The sequence below is a fragment of the Pygoscelis adeliae genome, unplaced genomic scaffold, assembly GCF_000699105.1.
Source record: "Pygoscelis adeliae isolate BGI_AS28 unplaced genomic scaffold, ASM69910v1 Scaffold7, whole genome shotgun sequence".
In the NCBI taxonomy this organism is placed as follows: Eukaryota; Metazoa; Chordata; class Aves; order Sphenisciformes; family Spheniscidae; genus Pygoscelis; species Pygoscelis adeliae.
Window position 1 is genome coordinate 984,671 of NW_008825268.1, and position 14,986 is coordinate 999,656.

At 38.5% G+C, this 14,986-nt stretch overlaps 1 protein-coding gene across 1 annotated transcript in view; it reads left to right on the forward strand.

The window, feature by feature from the left end:
• The window catches only part of BARD1 (BRCA1 associated RING domain 1), a 48,012-nt gene that overhangs the window by 19,645 nt on the left and 13,381 nt on the right, over positions 1 to 14,986 (forward strand). Inside the window, exons 5-8 of the mRNA XM_009329668.1 lie at positions 3,958 to 4,038; positions 4,747 to 4,919; positions 12,667 to 12,775; positions 14,308 to 14,443. Coding sequence (XP_009327943.1) covers positions 3,958 to 4,038; positions 4,747 to 4,919; positions 12,667 to 12,775; positions 14,308 to 14,443 — 499 coding nt within the window. The remainder of the gene's footprint in view (positions 1 to 3,957; positions 4,039 to 4,746; positions 4,920 to 12,666; positions 12,776 to 14,307; positions 14,444 to 14,986) is intronic.

Sequence of the window (14,986 nt, forward strand, 5' to 3'; positions counted from 1 at the left end):
AATTTAGAGAAATTTTAGGTGAGAAATTCGCTCGTTCCTGGAAAGAGGTGATTGGAGCATTCACAATTATTATAAGCACTCTGTAATTCATTTTTGCCCTCTTTGACCACTTATCATGAATTGTAAATAACCTCGTTTTCCTCCCCACCGCCATAACTTAAGTGAATGTATTTGGATTTGAAAGGGTTTTTTTGTTCATTTGTTTGACCTAAAGATTGAAGTCACTTGGTTACCTTTGCAAATAAATGGAGAAGTGTTTGGTTGATGTCGTACAGGTTTTTAGCTTCATCTTCATGTACGGCCCTAATTCTTTGGGTCTGTCTTTTGAACTGGTAGAATATGTTTTCATTAACTTAATAATTTAAATGTGACTTTTGGGTGGAAAATATCTATGGTTAATGGCACTAGGAAAGGGTAAAATGGAAAAAAAAAACACCTAGAAAATAGGGCTAAAAGAACACTTGCAGTTCTTCTTAACCATCTGTCTGCATTAACGTCGTGACACAATTGACTTGGAAAAAAAGAAAAAACCAAAACCTTGTCTAAGCCAAGTGAGGATGGTTTTCTGGGCTTATGCCATCTGTGTCTGCAGGAACTAAATTCTCATTGGGAGGGACGTGTTTGTAAAGCTGTGTAAATACCCTTCTCTGTGTAAGCGAATGCTGTCTTCTAGAGCTGCCGACAGATGGCCCCAATGCCTTTCTTGCTTCTGTGGTTTTCAGAGCTCCCTTAAGCTGTAGCAGAGGAAGAGCAAACTCATTGCATTATTGCGTTGTCACTATACATAAGCTTGTTTATGAGCTTAAAATGTCATTTGCTTTGTTTCTTCCAAAAGGAAAATTTTACATTCTGCAGTAGCTTCTGCCTCTTCAGAAGCTGGTTGTAATCCTTCATTGATAATGAGATTTAAAAATAAACACTTCCCCGTGAATTGTTGATGTTACCATTTTTCTACCTGGTGTTTGTCCTGTTCTGTACTTCTAAACAAGTAGTATCTCCAATTACGTTTCCACTCTGCTGTTGCTACAGTCTGCTAAGACAAGCTGTGAGGGCCCCTCCTCATGGTATCATCTGGTATTGTTATGACTCCATATTTGGGACCGGTGATTTTATGCTGGCACTGCTAGATCAAGTAAACTCAAGGGGCTAAATGTACAAAGTCTATTTCAATACTAGTCAAAGCACAACTTTATGAAGCATGTTGAATTAGTAATCTCAAAGCAATAGGTGGGTATAGGTGTAGTCTCTTCTGCTTTCTTGTGGAGGAAAGGCACATGGTATATAGATACTTGTGGCTAGGACTTGCACCTACCAGGTGCTTAGCCTTTCTTGTTTAGAGTTGAGCAAAACATTAATTAACTTTTAAATGTGTGAGTAATTCCATCAACTCTGACAAAATTGGTCAATGTGTTAATTGCACTTTTTTTACTTTTGGATCACTATCGGATGATGGTGGTGGTCTTTGCAGGAGGGACCCTAACACATGTCTGCTAAGGATCTGCTTCTTGAAATTTCATCTTCCTCTCTTTAACTAAATATTCACAATATCGTAACTGACTGAAGAGCTGCTGAGGGGACAAAAGGCACGTTCTCCTGTGGATGTTGTTAGTACTGGTGTCCACACCAGCAACATTTCCTTTTATAAAACTGCAGTACTGTTTTACAAATCAATGTTCACATAACTGTTCTGAAAAGCTGTGATACTACCTAATGCTCACACAAATTACTAGCTATGCTTACTGCTCTAAAGGAGTACTCTTGAAATGTCAAACCCTTGCTGTACACGTTTGCAAATTTAACTTTAAATGATAAGCTCAGATCTCACTCATTATCGATAATTGTATGTTCTCTCTGTAGAAAAAGATCTAATGCTGAGCACTGTCTTAGCTGCCTCTGAATAACTTCAGATTTGATGCATGTCTATTACTTTGCAATCATAAAGTATTCCAACAGCAGCGTATTCTTTAATTGCTTTGAAAGGTAACATTTTGCTGGGACATCTAGGTTGTGAATATAATCCATGAAATTTCTCTGTTAATTTGCTTTGACTGTTGTAAAGCTAGTGATTCTCAGCATTTTTTTGGGTGAATTTTGAGTTTCCAATTGTTACTTGCTGGATTTATTTCTCCTGAGCAGAGTCTGTCTTAAAATTTTCTCTAACTAAAGAGCAAAGATTAAAGCTATTTTGTTTTTCCAAAGTGTTCCTTGATAACAAAAAAAGGATTAAGATTATTTTTTTGTATTTAAAGTTTAATTTAAGTTTCCCACTTTTTCTAAGGTAGACTGTGGTGTAACAGTTAGGAATTCCTTAACTTGCCACTACTTACGGGCACAGAACTTTCTGTATATCATGGATTAAACTTGTCTTCCCCCTTCCAGGTCCTAATATTTTATATATTGCAAGTGTGGCCAAGGGCAAGAGCTAGATACTAGTTTGTTTATTAGTCTCTTCATTGGGGATCACAATACCCTGGTCTAGGTAAAGGTGTTAGTGGTCATCTTGAAATGCTTGGTTGGGGCGGATCCTAAAAAACAACCCCCGCCACCCCCAAACCTCCCCCCAAACCTAAAATAAAAAGAATTAGGGCACTGGTTGCAAGCCATGCAGAAACTTGAGGCCTACTGTGCTAGTTTAGCCTTTGAAAAGCTTGCATTATTTACGTAGTTTTGGTCATTAGATGACAGTTGGCAATCTCCTCCTTCCCTGTTACTCTGTCAGCTGAGAAATGGTGCATAACTCCTCCTAATCTGTAATAGTGCAGGTGAATCATTGTTTTGGCCTGAGAGGTGGTACCGGATGCTGAGAGGTGTGGGACAGCCTGGCCACAGTTGTGTACCTGCAGCTGTGGAGGGTTCCCAGCATTATAGCAAAAATTTTCGAACAGAATTCATGGCGCCTCTTCCAGTAGGGCAGACCTTTGCAGTTGCTGCTCTGTAGTAACGAATGCCAGAAGCAGTAACTGGCTGACATGGCACAAAGTGAGTTTTAAGTACCAACATGCTGGGGTGCAGACGGTGCTGTGAAAGGAGAGGGGGGTCAGAGTCTGGTTTCAGTCTCTTTGGGTTACTTTTCCCACCTGCTTTTAAGAAGACCTGCACTGCAGGATTTCCTTGCCTCAGTTTCTGCAGGAGGCTTCGCCTTGCCTATTTGTATCTGCATCTGTGTATGCTCCAATCTTATTACTACTTTCTCCCTTATACTAGCCTTTTAAGAATGTCAAAACCTCTGATTCACAAATTCTGCCCAGTTGCTTCCTTCACTTTGGCTGTACTCAGCCTCTTTCCTCTTCCCATAATCTCTGCATCAGTTTCCACCCTTTTCCACATAGAGTTCCTTGCTTATAGTAAAAACTGAATATAGTGTTCTTCCAAAAAGCAAATGAAAACTATTTTGGTAGAATAACTGTCAGAGAAAGTGTCAGTGAGATTCAACATGAGTAGTAATTGCAGTGTTAAATAAAACTTTCCCTTTTCCTTTTGACTTGTGGGAAAACAATTTATAGAGGCTTGTCAGGCTTATTAATCTATTTCACCTATGCATGTTTCTAGTCAGTTATTTAGATTAGTTTAAAAAAAAAATCCAGTCTGAAGGACAAAGGCATTCTAAATAAATGTTCCTGATTTTAATCCTTGCAGTTGACTCTAGTGGACAGATTGCAATCAGCACAAACTTGTCCATTTATTCTGACTTAAGTCTGTTATGTGCATTGTTTTTATCTAAAAATATATATTTGTGTAAAATGTGTAGGTGCTTCTAAATGAACAGTAATGATAAACTGTGGTCTCCAAACCAGTTGAGTTTTTGGTATTCTGACAATATCTAAATGGAAAGCTTGTATCATTACATTTTTATTGCAGCTAAATTTATAATTCTGTATCTCTTAAATTTTTCTTGTCTTTGTGTATCTTCTTCATTACTTTTTAATAACTATGTTTTTTTTTTTTTTTCCTATGTAGGGTGACTTAGCAGCTGTTGAACAGCTGCTGAAAAATGGGGCAGATCCCAATGTCAAAGATAATGCTGGCTGGACACCACTGGTGAGTGTTGAAGACTTTTTTCTGTTATCTGCCTTCTAATCAGATTTCATTTCATCCCTCCTTTCCTCTCCCATATTTTAGTTCCCTTTACATGCATTTAGGTGACAAAGAATTATGCAAAGTGAAGAAGTGAAGATAAACAAGTTTAAAACAAGTTTATTGGCAACTACTGACCTGCCCTCTCCCTTGCTGGGGTAGGGCATGCCAAAAAAATCTAGCAGCCTGTGATTCTGCAAATGCAGAAAATATAACTATGATAACTAGAAAACAGTCAATTGCAGACAATGTGTATATTTTATGGGTTCTTAATGTCCTCAGTGTTTTTTACCATTTTGGAAATATATCAAGTAGTTGAATGAAAAAATTGCTCACTTGAATTACAGAAAATAAGCAAAAGGTTCTTTTCAACCATGACTTCCTCCTCTCCTGAAGAATACTCTTGACAGAGCGTGTAATCTGGGAGGCTTTGTTCCCTGTAGTCTAATTTGCACACAATTAGCCTTTGTTCAGTTCTTCTCTATGCTTTTTATTAGTGCTACATTCCAAGGTTAATTCATGTCAGGAATGTAATGCTGTATCCTTGCATCGTCTTCCCCGACCATCTACTGAGAGGTGTTTGGAAATGAATGTGTTAACTGGTGTGACAGAAGGCCTTCCTCTGAATTCTGTTTCACTTGAGTTTCCTCTCTTATGGATTTACTGAACTAGCACGAGGCGTGTAATCATGGGCACAAAGAAGTGGTGGAGCTGTTGCTACAATACAAGGCGTTAGTGAATACTACGGGGTATCAGAACGACTCGCCGCTTCATGATGCTGCCAGGAATGGGCATGTGAGCATTGTTGAGCTGCTGCTTTTGCATGGTGCCTCCCGTGATGCAGTGTAAGTAGATGTGGAATGTTATTTTAACTGCTGCATTAGCTGTAGCTACAACTTCCAGGGTGTATGTTAAGTAAGTATGAAGCAAAGCTAGTAATAAATGTGATTTAGTTGAAGTGAAGGGGTGGGTGTTAAACATATGCTCTGCTATACTTATATCCTCCTTTTCCAGGTAGGTGTTTCCTTTCCATTTTGCTTTGTTCTAAGCTTTTTCTGAGGACATCTGAGTCAGATAGCTGGAGTATTGGAGGCTGTATTAGGAAAGTAACAAAATATGCTTACCCTATTCTTACACTTTCCTGTTGGCATCTTGTTATAGCTACTGTCAGATCTAAGATGCTCAGCTAGATGAGTTTTGAACTGCTACAGCTGTTTTTTGTCTCTTTACTTTTACTACACTACTTGCTAGCAGAAGGTGTTTCAGTCCAGTCTCTTCCACCTTCACAAATGACATAGACACAGGCTGAGATTTGGGGAGTGTGTTTTATTTTTTTCCATTCTGGATCAAAGCACTAATCCTTGGTACACTTTTTAATTAAAAATAAAGCTTAGAAATATTTTCAGTTGAATCTTCTGTACAGTTACGCCTCCTGAAGATTTTTAAATTTGTGTATAGGAGGTGCTAAAGAATGTTACTCTATGAATAACCCTGCAAGCTATTAGTATTTCAGATACTAAATGCGGTTTTAGGTGTTGTAGTATTGCTGTTATGCCAGGGCCTGTGTGTATAAAATTTGAGTCCAATGCATGTTGTCAATAGGTGTGTGTATATAGTAACATGATAGGATGAAGTCTTGTGTGACATGAATTTCTTTGCCAATGGCATAAAGAAGCATAAACAAGTTCAGCTCTCAATATTTGCTCTTGAAGCTTACAGAATTATCCACAGAATAATCTGTGGAAAAGCATAGCATTTTCAGAAACAGTCCTAATCTTGAATATACTGGAGTTTAGAAAAAACTGAAACAACAAAACAAACCCACAAAACTTTAGCATGAAAAAGTAAAACAAGGATCAGTTGTTCATCTTCACTTTGTTCTTGAACAACAAAGACCAGCACATTACACCTTGAAAATCTGACAGCTTCAGAAACTAATTTTCAAGCCACTTGAATATCGGGAACTGCTTGTGTGACACTTATCACTTGTCTATCTGGTATTTGAAAGCGTAGCACAGCCAACAGCTTTGATGCAAGGTTTTGATGGGACTTAAGCACTGGTAGATTTGCACAGCCAAGACTCCAAATGCCAACACTGGACTCCTCAGGTCTCTTTACTAGCCTTAGTCTCTGCCGCGTGTGTTCACGCAAACTGAGATGAAGCTGAACCTCTTTCAGCTCATTCTACATGAGCAAACATGACTTTCTATTGAAACAGAAGCTTTTTAATCATGGAAGGAGAGATTTATGTAAACCTTAAGCTCTGTCTTAGCTTTTCACTGAATACAGGTAATGTTTGGTTGTATATTAAAACAATGTGACATAGGATATGTCACAACTCTGCAACTAGCTCCCTCTTGCAGTACCTCTAAGTATGAAAAATAGCTTCTAACCCACTTCTAAGTATGCACTGTTCTTGACTTAATCTCCAGGGTACTTGGAACCTCTAGTGTGTGGTGTGAATAAATATATATACATTTTTTTCTTTTAACTTAAAATCTTTTCGGGAACAAATTTAGCTGCCTTTAATCTTTGTTTCATTTGTCTGGCAAAAGGAACCACAGGTGCTTTGGCACAAATCTGGTCCTGTACGTCCCCCCTGGAAAAATCGAGGCTTCCAAATCTTCTGTAGGCTCTCTATCTCTGCCTGAAATGCTACTGTGCATGTTACTATTGCATTGATGATGGAAAGGGGTTGGGAGGTTTTTTCCCCTATTTTTACAGAGAGCATTGGAGACACAGAGAAAGGGATGTACAAGCAAAGTGTTCAGGCTTGAATAGTAAGACTTTACTGACCTCTTCCAAACACTACCAAGAAACAATAGAAACATGTCTTGTGCGTCCCTTCCTTCCTGTGCCCTGCTAGCTTCCAGCAATGAATTGTGCCATGATCTCACCCTGGATCATGACTTTGCAAATCTTACAGTTTTTTTCTTCTGCCAATGCCTCTGGTAGTTGTAGTCCTAATTAAACAGTGGTTGGATTTGTCTAGATAAGTGGATTTGAACCTTCTTTAATGTAGAAGGTTTAAATATTTTTTTTTCTAGTGGATGCAGGTACCCTTATAATGAAGTCACATCTGACAAGAAGCTTGCTTTTCTTCAGTGACTTTTCCTAAGTCCCTGAGACCTGCAGACCACAGTTTTAAAAACAGGAGGCGAGAGCAGATTTAAGATTGTGCAATTATAGTTCTTTTCAGTATGACTAGTTATAATTGGCCTCTTTGTACTTAATGCAGGATCTGCTCACCTTCACATCATTACTCTAGGATCTTTAAAGTAGAAATTGAGCGGTGGTGAGTAGAACTTGCATCTCTTCTCAAAGGTTTATTTTCTTTAGGAATATACCTGAGGAGTTGCTTAACTTTAGAAGTATGCAAATTTTAGTTTGCATTGTTTTGGTTTTTTTGTGTATGAAACTCTAGTCCTTTTGTGGGCTCTTCAGGCTCTCAGTGAACTAACTTTCAGCCCAGGAGAGAGCCCTCTTTATCCTAGCACATTAAAGTAATTCTCCATTACCTCACAGGGGTGGGGAGGAAAGTTTGATTAGTTCACTGTGGTTACTTAATATCTTTTCCTTTAGCTAAGCTAAGTAAAATGTGAACATGATAAATATATTCAAATGTTACTTGGGACAGTATGAAATATATAGCATGAAGCCTCACAAAAGTGACTAATGTCTTGCCGCTGTTTTGACCGTAGAATTAACTCAGTTTTCTGTCTTAAAATCCTCTGTGTGTTGGAGAATTAATCTACTGGAATAAAAACAGAGCTTGTGTTGAATAGCCTGCTTACAGCAGTAGTTTTGAAATTCAGTATGATACTCAATTGTGCAAGATGAAATATTTTTTTAAAGATGTGCAATATTTACTGACTGCAGGCCCAAAGGCACGTAAGATCCACTGGTCTGTAGAGGGATGTAAGATGTATCTGGGAGCAAATACAGCCGCTTTCTAAGGGACCTCAATTTGTGAGGTGCACAGATATTAGCATAACCCTAGCTATCAGAGAGCTGAGACTTTGCAATTTCAGATTTAGATCATCAGGTTCACAGACCCATCAAGTACATCTCATTCCAAGTTTCTTTCAGGCTAGTTTTTTCTCCTTGCATGTTAATACATAGTGCATTAAGAAATAACTGTATGTAATATGAAGCAGCTACATATCTTTTGGACCAAGCGAATACAGATGAGAACCACCTCTTTTGCCAGAAAGCAATCCTGGGATTTCAGTATTCCTTGGCAAAAAATTTTTTTGGAAATCTGTAAGATTTAATAGTTGTGGCACTTCATTTGCCATTTGAAGTTTTCACTGACTGGGGAAGATATGAACTACAAATGAAAAATATTATATGGACCAGTGGACCTATTAATTGTCCTGCTGGTCTAGTTAATTTTTTTAACTTAATCTCCTACACATAGCTAATTTATATTTTTATAGCTTTTTTCATGTGCTCACTCGCTTGAATTCTGTCTTTTTTTCCTTGCTTCACAGCAAGCCAAGTGGTTTGAAAAATTAGATCTGTGCATTTGCAATTTCACAGTACTTCCTAAATGCTTTCACTCAAATGGGCTATCTTGCCAGTTCTTCATGCACAATAAGTTTAGCATTAGTAAAAATTGTTGTGTTGCCCCATTTTTTTAGGTGTTAGATGTTTTTGAGTAGTTGTGAGTCAGATTCTGAACAAACCTGTGGGAATGCTTAGGGATAGACCATGGTCCTCAATTATGAATGGCATAGGGGCAAAGACTATTATAACCTGCAGTTAATTCCAGGAGGCATTAGACCCATGACACTGACATAATTTTGTCTGCTTTTTCTAAGTCAAGATAGTGCAGGACTTCACTGTCTAAGTGCAAGACAGTATGCTTAACTGCCTGGTGACAGCAGGTTAATTAAAACCCTGGCCCTGTTTGGGTATTTAAGGCGGTCTTTCTGGCTACACAGATTAAATTTTTTTCCTTCTGTCAGGTTCAAAAAAGATTTCTGCTTACCATGCTCTCAGAATACAGGTGCTGACTGGAGAGCCCCAAACTGGTCAGTTTTCCATTGTGGGAATTAGTGGTTACAGTACTGCACTGGGACCTGGTTGTGGGACTTCCCTTCAATGCTGAACTCTTTTTGTGGGGCTGGGGTAAAAATTGGTTTATGCTCAGCTGTGGAAGAGCAAATAACTTCTGATGTTGAAATGGAGCAGCTTAAAACTCCTGATTACGAAGTATTATATAGTCATTGTTTGCTTGTATCAAAAGCTGTGAAAGTTTGGGGCTTCTAAAGAATTGATAAGGGTGTGTCTCCATATTTATCTTCTCTCTTCTGGTTGCTTATTTCCTGAAAGTTTACTGAAACGTTTAGGAGGTAGCTGTTAAGTTTCTTTTTGACTACAGCAGTAACCTCTGTTGTCTTCGTACCTAAGATTTCAGCAATATTGCACCATAAACTGAATCCTATTTCTAAAGCTTTTCATAAGAAGTTCTTTGATCTGTCAGTTCTTAAGATACCTGTCATCTCATGTAAAGTCATACTCAGCAGATTACATTGAGTTGCTCTTCATTGGGCTTATCTTTGTTCTTGGCACAAACATCCTACTCTTTGATTGGAATTTGTTCTAGCTGTAAGAGGCCTCTACTGACTATTCAGTACCTTGATGACTAATAGGAGACTGTTTGCATCAAAGGATACATCTGACTCTTGAATGTTTAAAACAACTTGCAAAAAGCCCACTTGCATTCTGGTAGAAAGAAGTATGCCTTAGAGACCTGGTATTCTAGCTTAAGCACCAGCGACACTCATTTCTCTCTTGTAGAAACAATTGTGTCTCTTCCTTCTGAGTGTGGAACTTGTCCTGTTAAGCAGTCAGGTGCACTGGACCCATTCTCAACAAACCCAAACCTATGGTACGAGCACACATACATAGTTATTGATATTTCTAAAAATGCTGTATTTGTGTATTAGGGTGGACCTAATGTGCATGTCCCACTTAATTTTGTTTTGCAAACTGGATCAAAATTCATTTTTTTTTTTTACTCTAAACAAGGTGGAAGATTTCTCTTGTTCAGCTTGGCTGAATAAAGACAGATTTGAGCACACATTTTTGCCAGAAGCTTCTTTTTCCCATTCCTGTGCCTTACTGGTGTTCTCGTGGCTGCATAGATCTGGTCCTTGATAGTGTTAAAAAAATATACATTCCTAATATATTAAAAACAGTTCCTCAAGTAACTGCACTGATAATTGTACCAGCCCAACAGAGACTGGGCAAGGTCTCCTTCTGATCTTGATTATTTGCTTTTTGGATGGTTAGCGGGTGCCTAACTAAAAAGAACAAATCTGGTTTTCATCCTTTTTCTTTGAAAAGGATGTGTAAATTAAAACAATACCATACTCAAAATCTCTTGTCTGGATGTGTTCCTTGTCTTAGTTTTTATTTTGTACACCCTGTTTTCTCCTGTTTCAGCTGCTTTTTCTCACTTTCCTTAAGCTCAACAAACTGCCTTGTTGCAAATACTCAAAACTCTTGAACTCATCCCATGGGCTGGTGTTCCTTTTTTCAGACCTGAGCTCCCAAGTTTGTCACGTTTTACTTTAACCATGCCACCTTAACTTAACATCCTATGAATAGCCATTAATTCTTCTATGCTACATAATGATGGGATAGTATTTTGCAACACACTGGTAAGAAGCAACTGAAATGATCTTAAAAATGGAGAAAAAAAATTAAGTGTATACAGAGGGGGCAGCTGGAGCTCTTATTGTACAGTTTAATTGGCAAAAAAAGTTCTATATTTAACTGTGGTGACCTAACATTCATGAGTTTTTTTCCAACAGTCAAGGATCTTTATTCGACCTGGGGGGGGAGACACCCCCAAACCTCTGCTACTGGCATTCAGTGATTTCCTCCCCCTGCTTAGCTCACAATAAAAGGTCAGCCATCTAGTGTAAAGGTGATTTTAGTGTATGTGCTAATATATATATTCTTTTCCCCCTCTCTGGATGCATTGTTCAAAGGAACTGTACTGCAGCAGTTTGAGTCGAATATGGCCCTTACTTAAAGAAAGGGCAAGAACTACCCTGATGATGCATGACAAAGCAGGAACAGCATGACAATATTTAATGGGCTGCAACTCCCAGGACTGGGCTGAGATTTAACCAATTATCTTTTAGTCTGCAGAATTTGTATTTTGCTAGCTCTTTCTCATTAGTAACACAGAAGAGCTTCGGGTTGGTAATATTGTAAAATTAGCAATTGTAAAATACCATCCCAGAGTCTTCTGTGTGGGATTTTTGTGGATTGTTGTTTTCCCAAGAGACTATGTTAGTGAGCAGTGCTCAGTCAGGAGCATAGAAGGGTGATAAGGTCAGATGCATCTTTCGGCTTTGCACTGCCTAAAGCCCCCCAGTTAAGTAAGAGTGAAGACTTAATGATTTGAGCTTCTCTCTGGGCTGGATTGGGTTATGGCCTTATGTGGAATTCCCTATAAAGCTTCCTAGATTCCTACTCTGCACAGGAACATGTGGCTAACTAAGAGACAGCGCTTCCAAGATGCAGTGGTTTTTTGACCTCTTTAAATGTTTCATTGTTTGATGACAAAGCTTGCTGGATTTCAGATACTGAGTCAGGGCTTTGTTCTCGGTTACAAGCTTCCCCTTCATAACAAGCTCTTATTATGCCTTTTGAGAGCCAGAGCTACATGAGGTGGGGAGAAGAGGATCAGCTGGAATAGCCATTATTCTTGCAAAGGGCAAAGCAAGCAGAATATTTCCCAAGAGTGCTGGCAGAAGATCGTGTTTGTTAACGCCAATTATACCTGTTCTGCAGTTTCAAGCTTTCCTCCACTCACTACCATCCTGCAGCTGCAAAGTTGTGTGAAGAAGAGATACAATCCATGGTTGTGCTTGATGTTTTGTTTATAGAAAATCGTATCCATCTGACTAATGTTAAAAGAATGGGGGAGGAAAGGGTTCTTGAAGTGTATCTAATAACTATGAGGTGCCACATAGGATGAATAGTGTTCAACAAAATTGGCAAACCAACTAAAATTTGCATGAATTGGCTGTAATGTGTTCTGTGGAACAGTGCACTGAGGGGAAAATGAGATGCATACTCAAATTTTGGAAGTGCGAGGGAGTCACAGTTCCCAAGTAGGAAGCAGATAGCTTTTCCCATATCAGCATAAACACATCAAGCTCCAACGTTTAACACAGTATGTAGAATCTTCTGACGTGTTTTTTATGGGAAATGGGAAGCCGAAAATACATTTCTTGGTTATATGACTGCAATGAAAGATTAAAGCTGAAATTTCTGGGTCTTGTGAATGATATCAAAGTGCATCTTGAAAGAGTTTAACAGGGACTGTGGTTTATTTAACTGAACATACTGCTCTGAACATCCCTTACTCCTTAGCTGAATGCCGCAGCTTGTAATTCAGTATCCATCTGTCTTGGATGCAGTTCTTACTTGAAGCTTAGTGTTTTTTAGCTGAAATTACATATTAATAAGAAAGTGGGAGGGAAAGCTACCCAGCTAATATGCCCAGTTAGTTAAAAATCAAGTCACATTTTATTTACTTAAACCCATCTGTGCTTGTTTTGCCAGTAATATATTTGGTCTGCGGCCTGTGGACTATGCAGAAAGTGAAAAGATAAAGTGTGTGCTAATGTTACCAGTGACAAATGAATCATTCTCACTTAACCAACCCTCTGAGGTAAGTGTGTGTGGGTTTTTTGTTTTGTTTTGCTTTTTAAGAAAACATGCGTTCATCCTGTTAAGTATTGAAGGCTTGGGCCTAAGTACAGTACATCACCTGCCTTTACAGGGAGATTTAAAATAGGTTGGGAAACTAACTTGGACAATATTTCTAGAATGTATGTGGAACACTTACAAGCTATGATATTCTGTGTTATAGCTTTATCTGGGAAAACAAAGGATATTTCTTTATTGTAGGAGAATGAATGCTGTGTTGTTCTTGAAGTATTGTTGATTGAACTTAGCTATTGTTGTTGTTTTTCTGCATATTTAATTTGTTCTACTTGCCAATCTGGATGAAAGCAGCAACAGTCTTTGCTCCAGGTGCTTTTCGTGTGCCTTTAAAAGGCTGTTCCAGTATCGTCCTTTGTCCAACAGTAAAAGTATCAGCTCAGCAGTTGAAAACAGTTTTTGGAAGATTGTTTTGGGGTTTTTGTTTTTTGTTTTCCCCCCCTTTTTGCCAAAGACTTCTCAGGGCTTGTGACCAAAATCAGGTTATTCAGACTTAAGTTACTGTATTATGAAATACTTTGCGCTTCCTAATGAATGATGATTAAACTGACCTGGCTGATATAAGCAGTCCTGGTCTACTCCAGGGTATACAGCCTGTTATGATCCCCTCTCACTGAGGTAGTAAGATACCCATTGGCTAAAAGTAAACTGTTGCAGCTAAATGAGCAAGGGTATGACTGTTCCTCTCGTGTAGCAAATGTAAGATGCGGCTCTTCTGTTGTAAACAAAACACTCAGTATTTGCATTTGCTTTGGGATGAGTGTGTGCCAGTGGATGGTTACCAGCTCATATGGATGACTTGATCCAAAGCCTAAGGCTTTAGGGTAACTGGGTCTCAAAGGTATCTGTACTATGGAATCTGGGAGTACTTAGGAAGACCCCGAGCTGAAATATTGCATCCTTGTCAGCATAAAACTTGAGCAAGCAGCTCCTCTGACTTTGCATTAGTAGTATCTGCATTAAAAAAATGTAGGCATTCATTAATTACAGGGCAAAGTATTAGGGACTTTTTGGTAAAAGGAAATGCAGGTTCCTTTTACCAGGTTAATTATATAGGTTACTCAGCATATTGGTGGTGTATCTGTTGGTAATACTTCACTAAAAGTAGGAGGCTTTACTACTTTATCGGGAATTTTTTTCTCCTTCAACATTGCAGTCAGCAAGGCTATTTACACAGTGTTCAACCAGCTATATGTGTGCACACCAGTGTCTTTAAAAAAAAAAAGCAAGGAAGAAAAAATGATGCACAAGCTGTTTTGATACCCTGCATAAGCTAAATGAAGTACCTCTAATGCCAAGTTTTCTTCCTCTAAAGCTGGTTTGTTATACAGAGCTTTATTTATGAACCCTGTCTACTAAGGGTGCCATGAATTGTTTTTCAAAATGCTTATTCTTATTAAATAAAGCTGTCAAACAAGTTAGTTGCTTTCTTTATGTTCCCAAACATTCAGCTTATTGTAGGATTTTCTGTTCATGCAGGCACTGAGCCCCAGCCAGCCAAGAGATGGACCTCTTGGTATATTGGGGAGCAGTCTTAGTTCAGAGCAACAGAAATTGCTGAACAAACTAGCAACAGTTCTGAAGGCTCGAAGGTGTACTGAATTTAACAGCAGAGGTATGTAGTCTTATTGAAATGTCTCTGTCCAAATATAAGTAACTACAGTTCTGCACTATATCCTTTAAGATACTAGCTGCAACAGGTTTTTTTATTGTTCCTAATAAGTGCAGTTTCTGAAATCCCTGAATTACAGCTGTAGTAGAATGATGGTGTGTTGTTGCATGTAAATGCATATAAAGCCTGGTTACTGAGGCAGGAGACTTCTAGGGGAGCCACAGTTTGACAGTATATTCTGTTACTTAAAATCCCGAAGTCCTCCTCAAAGACCTCTTCTATTTACACTTCTTTTACCAAGTTTAAGGTCTCTGCTCATATGAGACATCCTGTAAGGTTTTTATCTTCCAGAAGTGAGTCTTAAGCAGATGGGGCCTCTAGAAAGAGCATGTTATTGACTAAAAGTTGACAAATTTCTTCTCACATGCTACCTTTCTTCAAATTTTCTTCTTCATTAAGAAGATGGAGCCAAATTATGGGGCTTCGGGGTTTTTCTGTTCCCTAATCATAGAATGGTTTGGGTTGGAAGGGACCTTTAAAGATCAT